Source organism: Ischnura elegans, chromosome 12 (assembly GCF_921293095.1).
Source record: "Ischnura elegans chromosome 12, ioIscEleg1.1, whole genome shotgun sequence".
Taxonomy (NCBI): Eukaryota; Metazoa; Arthropoda; class Insecta; order Odonata; family Coenagrionidae; genus Ischnura; species Ischnura elegans.
In genome coordinates, this window is record NC_060257.1 from 16,462,277 (window position 1) to 16,484,178 (window position 21,902).

Consider the following 21,902-nt stretch of genomic DNA (forward strand, 5'->3'; position numbering starts at 1 on the left):
GGATAAACGCGATTCCCCTGAAAAACTTAGAATATTACAGGGATTTATTTTATCTGCTTGGCGGTGGACACTCTTTCGTAGTGATTTGGTCGTAGGCTTACTCATTTCGCCATTACTTCTTCGCAGAAAATCAAACTGTCCTTAGCTGTGGATGATTTATTTTTCGGGTGTACTCCGCGTACTTATTGGGTGTGCTGCTCGAAGTTTCGTGCCCTTTGCTTGTCACTTGTCACTCGTGAAATTCAAACTGTCCTTGTCTCCAAAATAACCTGATTAAATGTTGGAGCTGTCGTTTGGCGGAGTTCTGTAAATTTTTTTCGGAGATGTCACACACCCTGACTTCTTGATACGGAACCTGATTGGGCCAATTCTGTTTCTTTTACTAGTGACAGTAACATCATGCTTAAAGGAAATAATTATTATTTGGAACCTGGTTCGTATTAAGTTGGGTTGTGTAGGTAGTTCTCCGATAGATTTTGCTGTGGTTTCCTCAGAAAATATTACTTTTACAGTCTCCGATCTAGTCAGTGTCAATAAGCTGTTATCTGACCGTCTGTTGAATTTGGAAGAATGCCTAATATCTCTCTCGGAAGATGGTTTTCCTGCTCCGGTTCCTGTACATTTCAATTTGAATCCGGATGCTCATCTCTTCAGGAAACTCTCTTAATACTATTTATCTCCTCATTTAAATTCATATTACTCAAAAATGTTCTGAATTCTCAAATTTGAATAGCTAAATTAACCTTCATTATTTAATTCTTTCCCGGCGAATTATTTGCGTAAGGTCTCCTCGGGATTGACGCTGGGTTTAATTCAGTGTATACCACCAACGTTTTAATGGATGATGTACGTGCAATTCGCGAACTTTGTAACCCTTATTTAATTCGCGAACCTTAATCCGCGAACTGAATAAAATACAAAGGAAGGCTAAGCGTTTCGTCAAAAACTGCTACGGGCGTACAGACAGTGTTACCCAGATGTTAAGCGAATTAGGCTTGGGAGCCGCTGGCGACTCGGAGGCTACGCGATAGGCTTAGATTGCTTGAACAATTGAGAATGGATATCTTTAAGAGCGACAAAGGGAACATAATATTAGAGCCACATTATATCTCCAGGTCCGATAGAATCGAAAAATTAAGAGAGATGTTTTGCCGGACGAATAGATATGGGAATTCGTTTTTCCCCCGAACCATTAAGGACTTTAATAAACGCTAGTCCCAACTTCGTTAGAGCACTTCAATTTTTTAGCTGTAAACGGCTGGTGTCCTAACATTCCCTGCCACACGCCTTTTAGGCGGCTTGCGGGGTATTATGTAGATGTAGAATTCCCGGATATGACATTATTCAGGATGCGGTGACTTCCTTTTTCAAAACTTAAAAAAAACAGTGTATGAATCAGAAAGGCTTCAATTGTTTTTTAATAATCATCATCACCAGTCAATAATCCTAAGATAGGTTTGACGCAGATCTAGACTAATATATCTACATAGTACATACCAATTCCGTTCCAACATTTCTATTATAACTATCTGTCTATCACTCGTCAGTAGTACCGGTAGCACATAAGGTAGCTAGTCGCACATTTGACTGAATTCGACGAGATAAGTTTGGTCGTCTTCTACTTGGAATTGTAAAGAATCAAAGAAAATAAATTTCTGGCCCACACAACGGTAAATAGTGTCGCTACGTAAAACTACATAAACAAATGGCTGTCGTGATACAAAAAAATAATGGTTGGTAACGAAAGTATCCTAGAATGAGTGAATAAATTTTTCGCTAAATAAGTTTGTGAAGAAACTTAGTAAGAGATGTCAATCTGCACAAACTTTACTAACGGTCGTCAAGGGGACAGTAAGTCGAAAACGCTAAAATGTCAGCATTTTTTGAATGTTTTTTTTCAAAATTCACCGTAAATCACGTGGAAAACAAAGATCGATTGCAAGACTAAGAATGTGTATTCATTTTTCTTTACAATGGTATATGCTCCAACTATAATTGACCGTTATCACTGTCATAAATATGTAAAAGAAAAAAGGTCTGCAGCCATGAAGTTTACGTGTATTTCTTATTGAAATCATTCAGGATCCATTCCAGGGCCTCATGGACCCTGAGGAATATAATTCTGATCTTTTAAAACCTTCCTTTGACTTCCACAAATATTTTAAAACCATAATTAGCCAAATCGGCCCAGCCGTTCTCGAGTATTAACGAGACTAACGAACTGCAATTTATTTTTATATACAAAGATCATCTATTTTTTTAAATTATAAGTTTAAGGGTTTCTTGCGTCTTTTAATAAACTGAATCGATAAAAAAAATTGGACGAAATTTGAGAAAAATGCCGCGCCTAAATTGTGCGAGCAATAGGGTAGTTTCCTTCATCAATAAAAAACGAAAGGCATTGATTGCTATTCGTTACCCACCACTAGAGTATTCATAATATACAAATTATTTGGCTTCAGAAATACCGGTATAGACGAATGTTAATGGTCAATTTTATACTCATTTGAAAAAGGCCAAATTAGCGCCCTTGCGATGCCACTCCACGTGACGTCACAGGGACCTAGTTTCTATACGAGTAGATAGGAGTTTTACATAGTCTGAGATTACCAATACATGCATGAGGCTCAGAGCTCAGGGAAACATGTCTTAATAAACACCTATTAAAACTGGCTATGGTCGGAACGTTTTCTTCGTTTGATAAGGTATTAATAATCCTTTTTTAAGCCAAGCGCGACCTGCTAGCAGGGTACTCTGCTAGCTGCTAGCATCCTGCGTCGTATCAGCGCTCAAAGCCTCGCCCCAATGTCACCGCACTTGCGGCAGCGGGAACCAGAATGACGTCACTCGGAGTTTTCCTATCATTCATACTTACAATTAGCCGTCGATTTTTCTTGCGCTTGAAAATTTTCACTTTTCATTTAATCGCGAAAAATAGATATCGTCATTTAAAAATCTAAAAGAGTGAAATACGTACTCCAGGAGTAATAATCTTTCGATTTAGGCAATTAAAAAAATAATAGGAAACCACCCTATTCAGAGGAAGTAATTATGAAATGGTTGATCTGAGGAAGTTTGAGTAACATAATATTCGCTAATTTTATGCCGACAGAAACTTGGCTGGCATTTCAAAATGTTTACTTCCGGTCATATTTATCACGTTTTCGTGTCCCGCCTTTTATAAACGAATCGAAACGTTTCTGTTATCCTTTTCATAGTGATGTAAGACTTTCGTAGCTACGGGATGTACCTTCTATTGACAAAGAGCCAAACGATTCGCGAAACGCAGCAAGATAAAATGTTAGGCGCGCCGACAAAAATATTTCGAGGGAATGTGTATTTACTGTCTTGGGGCAGGGTATGTTTTAGTAAATAGAGGGAGATACCGGATATCTTGGGCAAATTTTGAACAGTTTTGACATAAATATTACGAAAGAGTCTTCCAAATGTTGGAGTGGGGAAGTTATCGTAGATTTGGCATTTCGGGAAGGTAAAAGGGATAGTTTCGCATTTGTTTTTGTGGAAGTTCATTGCGTAACGTCCGTGTTCAAACAATATGTTGCCATTGCCGGATAACAGTTTAAAAAAAGAGACCCATATTTTCCCAATTAACGGCCCATCGACGGTCTTAACCCTTTCTTAGGTGAGTTTATGACGTCATGAGCTCATGGCCAGCTTGTCGCCGCTCATCAGCCAATCATATAGGACCTTTGCATTGTTTCGCGAGGTGCATTGACGTTTACACGCTTTTGAGCGTTTTTCCGCTTCGATGAAAGGTTCATCCCGTAATGAGCATCTACTGACGTCATAAACTCATGAAAAGTATGCATGAACTTATACATTTTCTTAATTTTAATTTATGGGTGAAAGGATGAATGAGGAAGATTTTCGAAAATGGAACTCTCCTCCAGTTCAACTTAGAAACGCTATAAACAAAGAAATTAAGCATAACGTGAACGGGATGCTGAAAAAACTCAACAGCGACGTATTGAAACATATCCTCTTGTTTATATTCATTTATGGCTTAATAATTTTTTTCTTGGTATGCATACGAATTAATTGTCAATTTCGTTTAGGTTGCTGATTAATTACAGTGTGACCTTTATTTTTTAAATATTATTGTTTTTTGACATTATTGTTGAAATGAATTGTATCCATAATATCGGCGGTTCGCACAAGGTGCATTTTTGAATTTTTATCATTTTTTATATTAATTTTTAATTATTTTTTTCCTGTTATATATGTTTTAAAAGGCTAATTGAGCTCAAGTACTGATGAATCATACTGCGGCCATTATTTTCTGTGTGTGTAATGTGGAATGGTTTGTGTTACATCACAGTGTGATCGTACTCTTTCTTTGACAGTGACGTTGTATTGAATTGCCTTCATACTGGCTGAGGGTGCATTTTGTGCTCTTCCAAAACATTTGAGGGCGGCCTTATGCAGTCACGAATGGCTTCGTCTAGACGACCCATGTGGTGCATATGCATGACAACATGTCATATAAATTTTGTGATTGGACATATCCTGCAGATTAGGCACATCTGTTGATACTCTCTCAGGAAAAAATATATGCAATGCGACCATGAATTCCAAGTTCCACGTTTCCTACTTCTCTGTGTTGGGGAGACCGGGGCAAGTTGGCCCGATTTTTTAAAAATTTATATATATTATTCATTCATATATATTTAAATTTATGAAATTATTGCTAAATTATAGAACAGTCTTTCTGAATCTGGATGGCAATAGTTAAACTTGAATGTATGAGTTATAAATTTAAAAAAAATAAATAAACACTGGGCATATACCAGGTGGGCCAATCTGCCCCTGCATCGGGGTAAGTTGGCCCAGCGGCTGGGAAACTATCCTTCCCGAGCAACGCCGGGTGGCCCGCTAGTTGATAATAAATGAAATTAATGAATGTTTTGAAAACCCCCTTATCGAGCAGTTTTCGGGGATATGATGAAAAATGTAAAAAGAAACCAGTGGGTTAAGCCTAAATCTCACTATCATTTTTAACGTTCAAGTTCAGGGATGGCGACAATGATAGCTTAAATGATGGATATCAAACGCCATCATTTCCAGGGATGGCAAAAATGTTGCACTTTGCAAATGTTGCAATCATAGTTGCCATCGGCGTAACTTTTTCCATCGCTGATATCGTTCGGTTAATACAGCTGCAGCCAATTAGCGAACGAGACAAAACGCATACCGTTGCGATGATTGAGCTTTACGATGATGAATATAAACATATGAAAAAGTATTTATTCGATATAAAATGTAGCACTTGCATTTTATTTTTGTTTTTTTTTATCTTAGATTTTCTACATGGAATGTTACTTATGTGTACACCCCATGTGGAATCCTTAAATTCTCGTTTTTTGTTTCTTGTAGACTCATTGAATATTTATTTTGAATGATTATAGAATACATTGCTTGTTAGAAATGTTATGCAGTCATGCCAAAAAGATACTCTTTTTTTAAAAAATGGTGCTAAACGTGTAAGCGCATAGATAAATAAACGTCCAGGACGCTTCAAATGACCGTGTTGTATGGGAATTGACGAATAAATTCAACCGATTCAGGCGTGATATAGTGGAAGTTCGACATGTTGAACATCAGGTCTTGTACCAGATGATGGCTCTATGAGCCGAAACGCGTCGTATGCATTAAATGACTGTGGAAAAGGGCAACTGCTTTTTTATTTCAACATGGAAAATGACGGTACAAACAAACATTTTTCCTTGTCTTTGAAAAGCAAAGATGAAGTGATCAGTGGAGTCGTGGGTGAAAAATTATTGCATGATTCAGGCTAAAGATGGCATTGTTTATCTTTTGGACAGCACCAAGCAAAGCAAAAGTGTTTGCACGCCTCGTTAGCTCCGACCGCCTAAATTACACGTTGCATAGCAGATTGAGGGATCGTCTACGAGTCTTTTAGCTCGTATTCCCGCACCCTGTCGTTCGACAGATTCGCTGGAAGCGCAGACTTAACGTGAAACGCGTGCCGCGAGTCATCCTTATCAGACCAACCGGACATCCGCTTTCGTCACATCGCTTTACCGACAAATAGCTCGAATTAACTGAAACTTATCAAAGTGCTCACATAAGCGCCACTCGAATACGCCCACCTAGGACTTAAAGCAACTCATGGATAGACACGGACGGATAGGATGACGAAGGAAGAGCTATATCTGGTGTTTCAGGAGGAATCAACAATACATACTTCAGGAGGTGGTAGGGAAGTCAGTAGCGCAATATCTCCGTATTTTGTCGTATAAACATGGGGTCGCAACTGACGGCAACGCAATTGTCAAAACAATTAATCTCAAAATGGGTGAGAATGCGCAATCGTATTGTTGATACTAGCTCAAAGCTCTCGCTTAATAAAGCTCGAGTATTAATTCTTTCTGAGAATTATAATCGCAGATTTTCGTCCAATTTTAATTATTTCATGCCATTAAAATTCCAGAGCGTTGAATAAAATGTCGAAGAGGCAGTACACCCAAGAAAAACCGTTTCCACGGAAACTGCTAAGTGCATCCAAAATAATGTTTGTGTTGCCATAGCTCTCAGTAACTAAGGAGAGGCGATCCCATGTTTATGGACGAAAAATGCTTAAAATTGTCTCCCCTATCACCTCCTGAAGTATTGCATATTCATCCTGAAACACCCTGCATAGAAGAATTAAGGCCACTATGGATAACTATACGCTAAAAGAAGAACACGATGGATTGGTCATGTAGTAATTGGGCGCAGCAGCCAGGAGAGAAATAAAACGAAAGGGTGAATTGTTGAGAAAGGCAGCAACAGGGGAAAGGAAGGTACACGACCATAGGACTTATGTGAAGTGGGATGGGGGAAGAGGAGCTTCGGGGAGTCAAAAGAGTACCAAAGAATGATGAAGGTAAAATGGATCGACCGTGTAAGTAATGAAGAAGTGCTAAGGAGAGTGAAAGGAAAGAGATGTCTTCTAATAGACTTAAGGAGAAGACGGGACAACTTAGTTGGCCACATTTTGAGGCACGATGGCTTGATAAAAACTATCGTAGAAGGACAGGTGGAAGGGAAGAAGGGTGAGCGATGTCCACGAATGAGTTACACAGGACAGGTAGTGAAGGATGTAAGAGAGAGGAAATACTTCGCTATAAAAAGACTAGCGGATTTATTATAGTATTCTACCGATTAAGGTAGGTTTCCATGGAGTACTTAAGAAGTGATCTGGGAGCCTCCCTTTCCTTCCAGCACTGCCTTCTTCAATTCACTGTAAGGCCTACTCTCTTTCAATCTATCTAAATATCCTATTCTTCTCCTTCCCCTCCCTCGTTTCCCTAACATTCTACCCTCTAATACCATTTTCAACATCCCCTCACCGCCAAGCACTAACTCCATCCATACCTTCTGTCTCCTCCGTATCTCATTTAAAAGCTGCTTCTCCTCGCCAACCATATCCAGCACTTCGTCGTTCCTTTTCCTCTCCGTCCATTTCACCCTCTCCATTCTTCTCCATACCCACATCTCGAATGCCTCCAATCGTCTTCTTTCCTCAGTGTCCACGTTTCCGCACCGTAGAGAGCTACACTCCAAATCAAACTCTTCACTAACCTTTTCTTTAAACTCTTACATAACGATCCTCTCAGAAGCTCCTTCCTGACTAGCGGACAGGAGAGAGGAATGGAGAGCTGCGTCAAACCAATCCTCGGATTGCTGACTTATGATGATGATATGGAAATTTACTAGGTGATGTAATTATGGCCGCTCCTAGCCGTAACCTTGGTTCTCAAAAAATCATTCCATTCAGGCGCATCTAGAACTTTTAGTACAGAAAATCGTATGTGTAACTTTTGAGCCTTTATAACCGAATTTGAAATTTCGTCCATTGTTGACTGGTAATCCGACATGCGATTTTATGGACGAAATTTCTGATACAATGATACGGGTCAAATTTTGCACATACGATTTTCTGGTCTTGAAAGTCAAGATACGCCTGTATGGAATGATTATTTTTGAGATACTATAATACTTTGCGGCAAAGAGCGGTCGATAAGTGCACAGGGACGACGACTTACAAAAGAAATTGGGGGGGCCAAACCGGAGATCTTACCCCGGGAAATTTTATAAGTAGTGAGTTATGAGTTTTTTAAAGTATTTTAGAAGAGTCATATGATCGATATTAGAACCCTGATAACTTGAATCTCGATATCTGGACACTTCGTGGGAAATTGACAAGCCTGACACATTTTTTCCTCACACCCATAACGAATTTTTGAGGGGGCTCGGGCCCCTCAGGCCCCATGGAGTCGGCGCCACTGTAAGTGCAGTCAATAACAGAGCTTACTATTTTATGCAGAAATTGTAGTTTCGTCATTCTTTCACATAAATATTTCAAATTGAAGATAGGAAGAAAGAAGAAATTCTGACGGAATGACGCATGCATATGAGTTAGCAGGATTCAGAGGGCAAAACTGTAGCGATGGGCGTGGACTTCGTTTCCGGTAAGACGCCGTCGAATCTTCCGGCAGAAAGGAAGGAGGCGACTCCGATGCTCCCTTCCGGGAAGTGACGAGTCACGAGAAGATGGAAAAAATAAGACGATCACGAGGCGAAGGAAAGGATGCAGTGCGCCACCCCTATCTCTTCACCCTCTCCAACTCCACCCCCACCAACCCCATCTTCCCCGACTCCTAGTGGCTGATGACAGAACAAAAGCAATGGCATCATAATGCGCTCCTGGTGACTGCACTTGTTATCTTAAGCCTGAATCTCACGATCAAGGGGACCGTATAGAGGAGACCCAGTTCCCATAATATATAAGGCTGATTTCTGTTGCCAGTTCGGTCGCATTTTAATCAAAAATGTTCGCGGCGCGGTGATGAGTACAAGTTACTACTTTCTTTAGCATCAAAAATTTGCGTAACATTTTTCACCTTGAAGGTGTTACGCTGTAACGAAACCATGGACGAACGAATAAAATTACCATGTGAAAGAAGGACATTTTTTATTCCTTCAACTCCTACGATTAAGGATTTTCATCATGTCACGCCCGCTACTGTTACATAAAAAATATGTTTCTTCTTCTCCTCAATATTTGAGAGATGGGCGAGAAAAACCATGGTGACGGTGTCCATTATTAGAGAAAATTTGTGCCCAAAAAGGTGTCTGTTAGCGAGAGTGACCGTATGTTATAGGTTCGATTCTTACACAAATGCATATCCTTATCGACAGGTTATTAACCCGATCGTGGTCAATACACACTCAATATAAAGGAAATATTCGCCTGTCGTCAGAAACTGCTACGGGCGTACAGACGGCGCTGGCTGGGAGCCGCTGGAGACTCGGAGGCAGCACGCTAGGCTTAGATTGCTTGAGCAATTGAGAATGGATATATAATAGAGCGACGCGGAGAACATAGTATTAGAACCCCATTGTATTTCCAGATCCGACAGAAGCGATAAATTAAGGGAGATTCTGCCGAACGTGTAGGCAAGTATGGGTATTCTTTTTTCCTCAGAACCATAAAAGGCTTTAATTAATGCTAATCGTATTTTTTTTGATAATTTGCTTTTAAATAGTCGGCAGGTGTCCTAACACCCCCTGCTACACGCCTTTTTAGGCGGCTTTGGGTGTATTAAGTAGATGTATGACCCGTGTGAAGAGGCTAAGGGCTGTATTCATAGTCGTTTCCATGGAAGACTTCTCGACAGCGGTATTTATAAACCTCTTTTGTAAGCCTTCCGACTAGACAACTTGTGGGTTATATACGTGGCAACGTCGCTTACGAAAGGATAGAATGTTTATCTACTTGCCTTTGTTTCAAGCTTAATAGCTGGAAATGTCCACACGAATATTGTTTATTGTAGGGAACAGAATATAAAAGTTCGTGCGATGTAGGTGAAAATGGTTCGAGAAGACGGAAAAAATTGCAGAAAATAATAGGAAAGAAGTAGTATTACGAAAAGAAAAAAACGAAATTATTAAATCCTATCATCGTTTTGAGAAACGTATCCAAGTAAATCATCAAATTTTCTGATAACTTCATGCTTTACTTTGTGAAACCTCTCCGTATTGGAAATAAAGAAATAAAAACTTTGTAAGGTTCAGTGTTACTTTAAAAAAATAAATAAAAATGTATAAATGTAAGATGGTGTATAAATATAAGATGCATGTAAGATCAGTCACCTGACGATGTAAACAAGTTACGAAACCCAGGTCGTGCCCATAATTAAATAACAGCGAACCTTACGAAGTTTTTATTTCTTTATTTCAAATCCAAGTTTCTTTTCAAGAAGAAAATAGATGCCCGAAAAGGAGAAATTGAAATTAAGTCAAGAGAAATTCGATTAATACGGGTGAATAGATAAGCCGCGAATGTATACATATCTGTTGGTAAAACAGCGCGAAAATATTTTTTGCTATTGTGTGTTCGCCAATTTCGAATTTGATGGACAACCAAAAACGAATCGAATACGTATCGAGCCGAATGGAATGTTTAATGTTTGTGAAACGAGTTTTGAAAGGTATTGGGTTTCCGTCAGCGTGCTGGATGTGATCTCTGTCGCCTCGATTCCGGATACATTATGCGAGGCGCCTTCGGTTTCACATGCCGACCTAAACTGTGCCAAGGCGCGCCTTCCCATTCATGAGCAGCGCGCTGGATTTCCAGAGCCAAGTTCGATTTTCACGGGGAGAGAGAGAGAGTGTGTTTGTGTGGAACAGGGACTTCCCTGATGTGAGTGGAATAACCGCTCTCTCTCTCTCCTTGATTTCAATTCGTTCTTCACTGAAGAGCGCGATGGCAAAAGTGTCTGGAATTGGCAACGGGTCCTTCACCAATTTCTTTTGTTGTTGTTTGTGATTGTAATATCGCACTTTATGGATTCTTGGCCTAATGCGGTAATAGTTTTAAAAAATGACGAATATACAGGGTGGAGAAAAATTGTGTCTCAAAATTTTAACCCTGGATAGCTGATGCCAGTAGGGATGAAAATTAACAATGATGTTTATGTCGAGAACGCGCCATTTTTAAACTACAGAAACATTGAGCCAATCGCTCCGATTGGTTGCGAGTTTGCCTTGTTGCCGAATGCTACGGACAACTCATAACTTCGAAGAGGCCGCTTTTAATTTTCTCCATTAGTTTAACAGTGTTTTTTCAGTTTGAATTAATAATAATAATAATAATAATAATTTGTCTTTATTATACAAGCGAATTTAGGACAGAGTTGTCCTCTCTTACAATTAACTTGTTAGACATTCACAAACATCCATGCCCTGGATGGTTGTCAAGCCACCCAGGCGGGATTCGAACCCGCGACCTCTAGGTTGACAGTCGGGGACTTTTACCCCGGTGCCACCGAGGCCGGCCTTGAATTATAGAGTAATTAAAAAATAAACAAAAATGACCAATCCGGCAAGCTTGGTGAAAACAGTACAATTTCAAATGTCTTTAATTTGAACAATCATAAGACTAGAACCTCGGAATTTACTTTATTTTTAAGGGTTATTCTATCATTATTACTGATTAACAAGAAGAAATTTGAATAGGAGGTATAATATACATTTTACACTTGTCTAAGAATCATAGATTATTGTCTGCCTTGGCAATATGTTTAACAGTACAAGATATTTTTAATGCCTCCAATATTGTTGTACTTCTATTAAATATGAATAAGCAGTATAAAAGTGAAATATTTGCATGAATAAGAGGTAATGTACAATTACTAGAGGACGAGATGCATCATGTGTTAAGAATAATATTACGTTCCAATAAAAGAAAATAACGAACTCAATTTACTTCGACCATTAGGGACCAAAATTAACGATGGTATTTAGGTCGAAATTGCGCCATTTTTAAACTACAGAAACGTTGAGCCAAGCGCTCCGATTGGCCGCGAGTTTTCCCTGTTGCTCTGGACAACTCGTGACTTGGAATGCTATGTCTGCCGGAGATTAAGGCGGTAACTTCCGAGATAACTCATTTAATGGCTGAATGGGAAATATCTTATTTCGTCATAAAGATCTTTCCCTTAAATTTATCGATATCTTTTAACACATTTCAACTACAGGTTTGACGAGCGATTTTGTGTTTGCTGTGACGAATTCCCCTCGATTTGCAAATCACTCCTTTCTGCCTCCCGTCGCGCGTTGAAGTTTCCTCTATGATTCACAATATGACCAATTCCCTTTCATAATACCTATCGAATATATTCCCCTCAAGTGGTTTATGTGTTTGAGCTGGTGGCTGCTTCCGTGAACCATAATTTTAAAAGTATGTCTCCATAAATATCTTCTCTTCCTTCCGATTGATTGTTTTCCTTGGCAAAATATTTATTCATACTCTCAATGCACAAAATCTCAGTTAAAACAATGAATGAATGTTTATTAATACTCTTGGGTAGCCTATCAGAGCAAATAAAATAAATTACACATCATATTCTCCTCAGAAAAAATTAAATATGATTTTAATAATTAATATAACTCAGGTTGGGTTGGGTAAGACAGTATAAAATGCACCATGATAAGGTCTAATATGAATATTAATTTGCAGTGGCTCTACCGCTTTCCTCAGAGTTAAGAACAAGAGTTACTCTCGATGCTAACCCGAAAATTTCATTTTATGCGTCTTTTTTATTGTATCTTTTATACTGCGTCTTACCCAACCTGGGTAAATATTATATTTGTGGTAAACACCTCATCGAAGAATATCAAAAAGTATTTTAACAAAATCTCATAATTAGTTTAAAAAAAAGATTTCAACGAATTCATAACAAACACTCAAAAGAATAGAATATTTTGACTACAGAACTACAAAAAAATAAATATGATTAGTACAAAAATGTTTTAAGGTTTAAAAAAATCTTTACGAACACTCATAAGAATATTGTTTTGACAACACAAAAAAAGCTATACAAACTTAAATGCGGGTCTTCAAATGATAGTATACTCTCTCTTTAAAGAGTCGATGGGATTGTGATGAGTTGATATTTATCGGTATGGTATTCCAGAATCTAAAAACAGCAAGTTGAAACGTGTTGAAATATATACTGGTGTGGGCATGAGGAATTTAAAGTGGGTCAGGATTCCTTCGGGTGGATATCGTAGTAACTCCTTTGCGGGGGATGAATAGTTCGCAGAGGCATGTGAGAAATAAAATTGAATGCAATTCAGGAAGCAGCGAATAATATTAAGAAATAGAATTTCATATGTTGATTTAACTGGGTTTTTTTCAAGTTTGTGCTCAAAATTTGGTCACGTATTCTGTATGCTACAAATATTAAAAACCACAGGTGACTTTATTCTTTTGTTTGTTTTTTAAATATTGCTAGAAGGAGTCTATCACCTGGTGTTAACATGACAATTAAAATCAGTGAATGAGAAGCCTACCAAACTATAGCCAAATTAAAGGAACAGAAAATTCACCGGTGGGTCACATAATATACACAAATTCGAACCTGGAAATAGCCGTGAATTTCGTGATGAAACCTTAAAAATCTCTTAAACTTGATTTTAGAACTACGATTGAAAGAGCAAAAGAAAAATTGAAACGTCCATCATATTTGAAGGTCAGTCATGCGCAGACACTGTCCACGCATTTATCACCACATGTATATTCAAAGCGCAATTGTTGGTCCGTGTGCCGTGATGACACATTGACCTCAAGCCTGTACCAAAGCCAGAAGACTGGTAACCAAAGTGTTCACTAACCCTGGCGAAAATTCAGACACTTCTTAATTTCCCTGGCACCCTGGTCCCTCCATTTTCCCGTTCACAAACTTAAGACGTCAAGAGAGGTAGCACTTTCATTGCTGCGTTTGCATTCACTGCGTTTGTTAAGTTTTTAGTTAACCTGCAGCCGATGATCGTTACGCGATCAATATTTATGCCTAAAATGGTTTTTCTATAGACCGTGAATTTGACAACATCTACACCGTGAAAACCTGGAAAAAACCGTGAATTTTATATTTCAGTTTGGGTGGGAACCATGTTTAAGGATACTTCTCTTTTCTCTTACTCATTTCAAGTCTTCCTCATCGCTCACTCTAATCAACCTATTGTTGTTTTATTAATCGATGTGCGTGTAAACACCAAGTAGGTGTATTGATTCTAACTGTCCTTGCCTTCTCCGATTCATCCATAAATTTAACCGAGCCGCTTCCGAGGCTGCGGTGACTGAGGGAATGTCGAAGGCCACCAAGATAGGCCACGGCTGTGTTGATCAGCGTGGAAGAGGGAAAGTTACGTCGTACGATTATTTTTTTCGTTTCAAAAACGTTTTCAACTCAAGTTATATTGTGAGTATGTAATTCTCATGAGCTATGTGAGAAAGTTAGTTATCCATGAGTGAATTACTGTGAATTCACAATCGAATGCAATTGTTAAGAAAACAAATCACTCAATTTAACGAAATAATTGTATTTTTTTATGTATGTTAGCACCAGTCATGTTCTAAACAGTGTATGATGGTAGCCCCAAAACTATTCCACAGAAGGGTACCTATACATTTCATAATTATTACAGGTTTTTTTTCGATGTAATGTATTTGAATATGAGGGGAGTAAAATTATATTATTTTATTATATTATCTAGAAAATTGAGAAGAAATCGGATGTTTATGCTACTCTCCATCGGAATGGATCGGGACAAAAACATTTCAATGGTACGAAAATTCCAAGAAGAAAAAAAATCATTCACATTGACCGGGATTTAATTGCAATACTAGCATTTTAAGCATAGTATAGAAATAATTAAAGAGTTGTATTTTAGTACAAATTATGACTTTTTAATCACAGTACACTTTGAAAAACACGAATTTCAAGTGTGGAAGATACAATGTAATTAGTAACTTCAGGTATTTCGAAATTATCTTTTTGAAGATAAAATGAAATGTTTCATGATCATCATAATTAGTTTACAATCCTAAGATTGGTTTGACGCAGTTCTCCATTCCTCTATCCTGACCGCTAGCCTTTTCATAGCAAGGTATTTTTTCTCTTTTAAACCCCATATAAAATGCCTATGTAACTCATTCGGGGCCGTCCCTTGCCTTTCTTCCCTTCCACCTGCACTTCTGCTATTGTTTTCATCGGGTCTTCACGTTTCATAATGTGGCCAACTAAGTTGTTCCATCTCCCTCTTAGGATTTTCAGAAGACTTATCTTTTCACCCAGTCTTCTTAAAATTTCCTCATTTCTAACTCGGTCGATCTGTTTTATCTTCCTCATCCTTCGGTGGCACCGCACATTTTGAACGATTTCACTATTTACTTATCTGCTGCTATCAGCGTCCAAGTCTTGATCCCATGTGTATCATCTGATGAATGTCTTTACTTTTTGCATTGTTTTCTCAGCTGTAACTATATTCTTCTATGCGTAGATTCTCTCTTCGCTTGGGCTATTCAACCTGCTCTTTCTTTCTTCGACCATCACTTCGGCTTCTTAGGTGATTAAGATGTATAAAAGGCTGGATGCCCAAGAAAGCCGTTTTCATGGTAACTGCAAAGTGCATTCAAAAAGTGTTTGCGTTGCTATAGCTCAGTAACTAAGGAGTTGCGACCACACGTTTATAGGACGAAAAATGGTTTAAATAGTCTCCCCTACTATTTCCTGAAGTATTGCAGATTCCCTCTGAAATATCCTGTAATTGAATAGCTCCATCGCAATATTCCTGTTTCTCATTTGTTTTTTTAGCCCGTCAGGTTCTTTGACTCCTCCCCACCAATACTGCTAATCCGACGTAAGAAGAGGTTGTTCATAATTATAGACGCTAAACCTGTTTCAGCGATTTCGCAGTCTCAGCCCATTAGCAGCCTTTCTAAGGAGGCTTTCTTTATTCCATCGCCCAAGGGCCCACGGTGAGGCAATAGAGGTCCTCTTATGTGAGAAGGAAAATACCTGACTTATGCCTCTCCTTCCTTCGTTGTGGACTACGCCTCAAAATGGGTATAACCTTTCACCATCGACTCTTTCGCAGACAAATAACAAAGAATCAGTGACACCAGTGCTTGAAATACTGGTAAACAGAAGCCTATCATCGAATACATTTCTCCATATACCAGTTGTTTTGCTTGGCTAGTTAGGATGGGGATCTTTTGGGCCGTTTTACACGGGGCACGGAATTGCGCAGGTTAGAACTGCATTAATTTCCAAAATGGCGCGGAATTGCGCGAATGCATGAACGAAATTAGAACAGGGGCTATTTTGCCATTTCACGTCCACGCATTCTCGCATGCGTTCTAGCAATTCATCGCTTTACACGACGCAATTTTGACCTCGCCTTCGTACACACGTCAGACTGTGCAAGTATCTACTCCGTGTAAAACGGCCTTTACAGGAGCAAGTGGGAATCCTCTTGCATACTGCATGTTGGTGATTGATAACTCCCCGCCAAACACCCTAGAGGAGGCTCACAGGGAATTATCTAGATGTAGATATCGATGGCTAAGTTCTTATCAGCAACACGTATCTCAAAAATAGCAAATTTTCAGGAACGCAACAAAAAACGATTTATTGTTTTAATTGTATAAAATTTTAATTGAAATTAAAAACCAAAAATACATAAAACTGAAAAAGAAGCATACATTTGCAAACTAAGAGTTGTTTTTTTTTTTTGCTTGAATTCTATTTTTTATTAACAGTATTAGTAGTATTAACTCAGACCGGCCGAATTTTGGGATACGTGTTGTTAGAACTTATTGTTAACCATCGATATGTCTTTTGCCGCTACTGAAAGTAGATACTTAAGCCACCCCAAGGATTTCGAACTTCCTCTAAATTTGTCACGATAAAAAGTGCTGCGTGTCACGTTATGTTACGCGAGTAAGGTTGTGATTCTTTACAGAAGCGTCGCGCAAAGTATAGGCTGACTTTATTAAGCAAATTTCGGAGAAGATTTTTTTCTCCGAGGGCGTGAAAAATACCCTTCGTTTACCGTGGTGCAATGGTGGAGGTGAATGCAGGAAGAAACATAAAGGAAATAAACTGCTAAACATAGGGGCTTTAAAGTGTCATTCTTTTTTTTTAACTCGTACGTAAGGATAGCAACGCTCTTTCGAATATTTAAATTAACGGCGTCACTACATAGGATGACTCAAAGCATGTTTTTATTTATTCAAACGCAGTGAGGGAAACCAGACATATTTGTTATGCCCTTCGGCAGTTATACGTATAAAGGCATGTTTATCTACATATCTTGCATTTTTTTCTTATCGGATAACCATACTTGGGTTAGAGTTTGGCGTATGCATTTATTTATTTGCTCTTTCCGTTACAGTTCTGATAACTGACTGTAAATATTTCGTTTTACATATATTATATTGCTATTAATGAAATATTCTGTAGTCGGAAACATTTTTCACTATCAATATACTCACAGGGGAAGAGATATCGTAGTTGAAAACAAATTTATATAACAAGAAGTGCCTTTCTTTAATACACCATCAAAAGTCATTAATCCTTAGATTGGTTTTATGCAGATATATACTCCAATCTCGAATCGGCTCATCTTTTAACACCTAATGACCGCTGAACTAATTATTCCAATCTTTCGAGAGTAAAAAGGCTCCATTAAATTAATGAGAAATTGCTTATGAAGACCAACAAATAATAATAATTGATGACAAAAAAAAAATAAAATGATTTTGAAAATCTGCACAAATTTATTTTAAAGTTTTCGAAATATTGTACACATTTTTAACCATCTTGCGCTAATTTTATGCTTCCTAAACTGTTTCTGCGGTTCATCTCCCGGTTTGTGCATTTATTTAGAATCGCCCATCTGAACTTATTTTGACAACGTACCCGGGGAATGTAGCGGCGGTACTTTAATTACAGTTAATTGTTTTAAAATAATAATAAATATGAAATTGTACTGACCATCCCCCTCCGCGCTGCAGTGTTCCTGGTTTCTTCATGAGGGCGACAGAATATCCGAAGTAGCTGCCGGCCTGCCCGAACGGATCGGAGAAGACGGTGGCGTGTTCAACATCCAGGTTGAAGGGTGAAGCGATGGGAATATTGAAGAGAAATACTGTGGCGAATAATATCAACCACTCCCGGGTCCGTAACGGTGGAATCTCCATTGGATGATAACTAATTTCACACACAAGTACACCGATAACTAAAACCAAGCACCGGTTAACTTATTCGAGTGCGGAGTAGACACCAAAGTGACGGAATCAACCTGTCAACAATCGGAAATACGTCACAATCGAGACGCAAAAATGCGTAACCGACGAAACAATGCGGCACTGATCTATAACTTATCTCGATGCAATTTTCAAGTTTCGCGGTGATGAAAAAAACAATGACATACGTCAGCACCAACAACAATCAAGCCACAACAATGAGTAACCGACGAAATAATGGAGCACAAACTGTTACGTTTATCGCTTCGTTCTTTTAGTGGGTTTGGCGCCGGAGGAAAATAACTCGGTCGCCTCAAGTTGGTGACAGCCTCTTTGGGTGAAAGCTCTTTTCAGCTCTTTTGGTTATGTTCGCAGGAGAAGACTGTGCCGGCGAGTTCTCCGAGTTCCCCGTACCCCCGTACCCCCCGTACTCTCTTCCCCTCCCCCAACGCTCACTTCCCCTCCGGACTGACCAATCAGCTGCGGAGTCGGTGGGCATGACGTCAGTGTTTGCGGAGGGTAGACCCCGCGCGCTTCAACTCTTCCTCGAAAGCGAAGTATTCCTCGGAGAGGGAAGCTGAGTCCAACACGTCACCTCCGTTTGGGAGAGTTCTCTCCCTTTTCTCGGTATTAGATGGAGGGCATTCCGATTATTTGAGTCGTGTGATTTGGTTCATGCCAATGAATCGTTCTTTTAAATCGTTCATGATGAGAATCAAATGAACAGTAGCGATCAAAATAAACACTGCAAACAAAACGATTACAAATTATCTCCCATTTTTCGTTATTATTGGGCCTTCGAAGACTTGAGTTATGTGATTTGGTTCTTGGCAATAAATCGTTCTTTTAAATTTTTCCTAATGATCCATGAGAATCGAATGAAAAGTAGCACTGCGAATGAACACGGCATGAATTGTGTAAAAATTCCACGGAGAAAAATATCACTCGCCTAGACCGGGATTCGAACCCGGATTTGCTGTCGAGTGATTTAGTCAGTTAACCTACCGAGGCGTCATCAACTAAAGCACTTGACCGAAAATCGAGGGATCCGGGTTCGAATCCCGGTCAAGGCGAATGATTTTTTTTCACTGTGTAATTTTAGTATAATTTGTGCATTGCGAGTGACTCCCGCATAGTTATCACCGTGCCTAGTCCCTGTATACTTAAATTTGGAATGCTGCATGACTGCAAACCAAACAATAATAAGATTCAAAATAATAGGACGAGCGTTAAATTCATCGAAGGTTGCGCTTCTTATAGGTTATGTCAATGGTGATTCAGCAGAATTTCAGAAATAATACAGATTATAATTTCAAAAAGATAAATGTAAAATTGTTACCAGTGCAATTCCTTATATATGTAATGTTTCGTCTTAATTACTTATGCCAAATGTTGCCTAAAATACGAGGGTCGTTCAATAAGTCCTTAGAATTTCCGATAAATTGCTCTCTTAGTATCAAAAAATTAATGTTTACTAGAAATTGGCAATCGTGACTCTTCAGCTGTTAAATTTTCAGCTGTATCCATCCCATAGTTTCATTTTTTTACCGATTGTAGAGAACAATTTTCATTTGTTTATAAAAATGGATAAAGTGAGCTTCGTGCGGTGATCAAACACTAGTTTTTGTAAGGGTTAATGCTGAAGAAAATCAAAGCTGAGTTGTATAAAGTTTATGGCACATCTGCTTATGCGTTGGCCACCACTTACAATTGGGCTAATGAATTTAAATTATGCCGTACTTCAAAAAAAAAAAATGAACTTTGTTCCGGATGCCCTGAGGAAGTGTCTACCGCCGGAATAATTGACATAATTCACGATATGGTGGTAAGTGATAGGTAAGGCCACATGCATATCGCAATGCACAATTCCTTTAATTTTGCACGAAAATTTCGTTGTGAAATAAATCTCGGCAGGATCGCTGCCGCGTTTGCTCACTGTGGAGAATAAACGCAATCGTGTGGTAAACTCAGGAGGCTTGTTTGGCGCTTTCTCCAACAATCCTGAGGATTTTCCACGTCTAAACATAACTTTTGATGAAATATGGATTCATCACTAGACTACAGAGACAAAAAACGGGTAAAAGAATGGAATTTTGAAGATGAACGGGCTATAAAGCAGGCGAAGATGGTGGAATGAGCCGGTCAGGTCATGGCAACGACATTTTGGCATGCATGCGGAATAATATACTTCAATTACTTAGAAAAGAGATTAGCGATAAAACAAGAGTATAATGCATCGTTATTGGCGCGGTTGATGACAGAAATCAAGAAAAGCGTCCTTATTTGAAACAGAAAATGTTTTTCCTTCAGCAAGACAACGTGCGGTTGCACGCCTGTTCAGTTTCAATAGCCAAAAATTACGGAATTAATGTTTCAATCATTACAAAATAGGGTAGTTTCCTTCATCAAAGAAAACTATAGGCATTGATTGCGATTCGTTACCCACCATTAGTGTATTCATAATACACAAATTATTTGGTTTTTGAAATACCGGTTTAGACGAATGGCAAGGGTCAAATTTTATCCTCATTTGGAAAAGGCCAGATTGGCGCCCATGCGATTCCACTCCGCGTGACGTCACAGGGACCTAGTTTCTACACGAGAGGATAGGAGTTATACATCGTCTGAGGTTACCAATGCATGCATGAGGCACAGAGCTCAGGGAAACATGTCTTAATAATCACCTATTAAAACTGGCTAAGTTCGGAAAGTTTTCTTCGTTTGATAAGGTATTAATAAACCTTTTGTAAGCCAAACGCTACCATTCAGCAAGGTACTCAGCTATCCGCTAGCATCATGCGTCCTATCAGCGCTCAGAGCCTCGATCAAGGTCACTTCACAAGGAGAGAGGGGGAACCAGAAATGCGTCGCACGGACTTTCCTACTTACGCGTCGCGTTTTTGCGCGCTTGAAAATTTTCACTTTTCATTTAATCGCGAAAAATAGATATCGTCATTTAAAAATCTAAAAGCGCGAAATACGTACTCCAGGAGTAATAATCTTCCGATTTAGGCAATAAAAAAGTAATAGGAAACCACCCTATTCACTCTATTCATGAGATTTGGCCTCCAGTGACTTATTCTTGTTTCAAAACTTGAATAAATGGCTCCACGGTCAAATGTTTACGACAAAGGAGGAGATCATCACCAAAACTAATGCCTATTTTGAGGATGTCCCAAATTTCTACTTTTATGACGGCTTAAAATACTTGATAAAAAATGCCAACAAAAGTTTATCGCACTGAAAACATATTATAATGAAAACATATTATAATGAAAAGCATAATAAATTGACCCATTATAATTTGTTTTTATACCTTTTTCTAAAGACCCACGTATTATTTTTAAACGCTTCTTTGTGTTACAGCAGCCTTGAAATCTGCAAACATCATTAATGTATTCGTTATTATTTTTTATATTTTATGTTTAATCAGCGTCTTGGAGGTTTGGTCTCGATAAATTTTAAATTCAATTTTTTTCAACGTTTCGGTAATTTAATGCACCTTCATCAGGGCTTCTAATGAAACTGAGCACACATTTTGTTTTACATAAACACTATAAAAGATTATTGGGATGTTATTTACATAATTAAAATTAAATATAGAAAATAATTAAGGTCTTTTATCTCAGGGCTAGTTGAAAATAAGATACTATAATTTTTACGCCAGTGTTATTATTATTGTTGTTAAATATCAATACGTTTGAACGAGAATCCTTAGTGTGGCATATTGGAATGGGACAACTTCTTTCCCGTAATATTCTATTTCGCTTCAAGCGACGAT

The 21,902-nt window shown here is 38.6% G+C and overlaps 1 protein-coding gene across 1 annotated transcript in view; it reads right to left on the minus strand.

Annotated features, from left to right (window-relative positions):
• The window catches only part of LOC124169158 (integrin alpha-9-like), a 60,202-nt gene extending 41,736 nt beyond the window's left edge, over positions 1 to 18,466 (minus strand). The window contains exon 1 of the mRNA XM_046547666.1: positions 17,871 to 18,466. Coding sequence (XP_046403622.1) covers positions 17,871 to 18,076 — 206 coding nt within the window. The 5' untranslated portion in view covers positions 18,077 to 18,466. The remainder of the gene's footprint in view (positions 1 to 17,870) is intronic.
• Between the last annotated feature and the right edge of the window lie 3,436 nt (positions 18,467 to 21,902).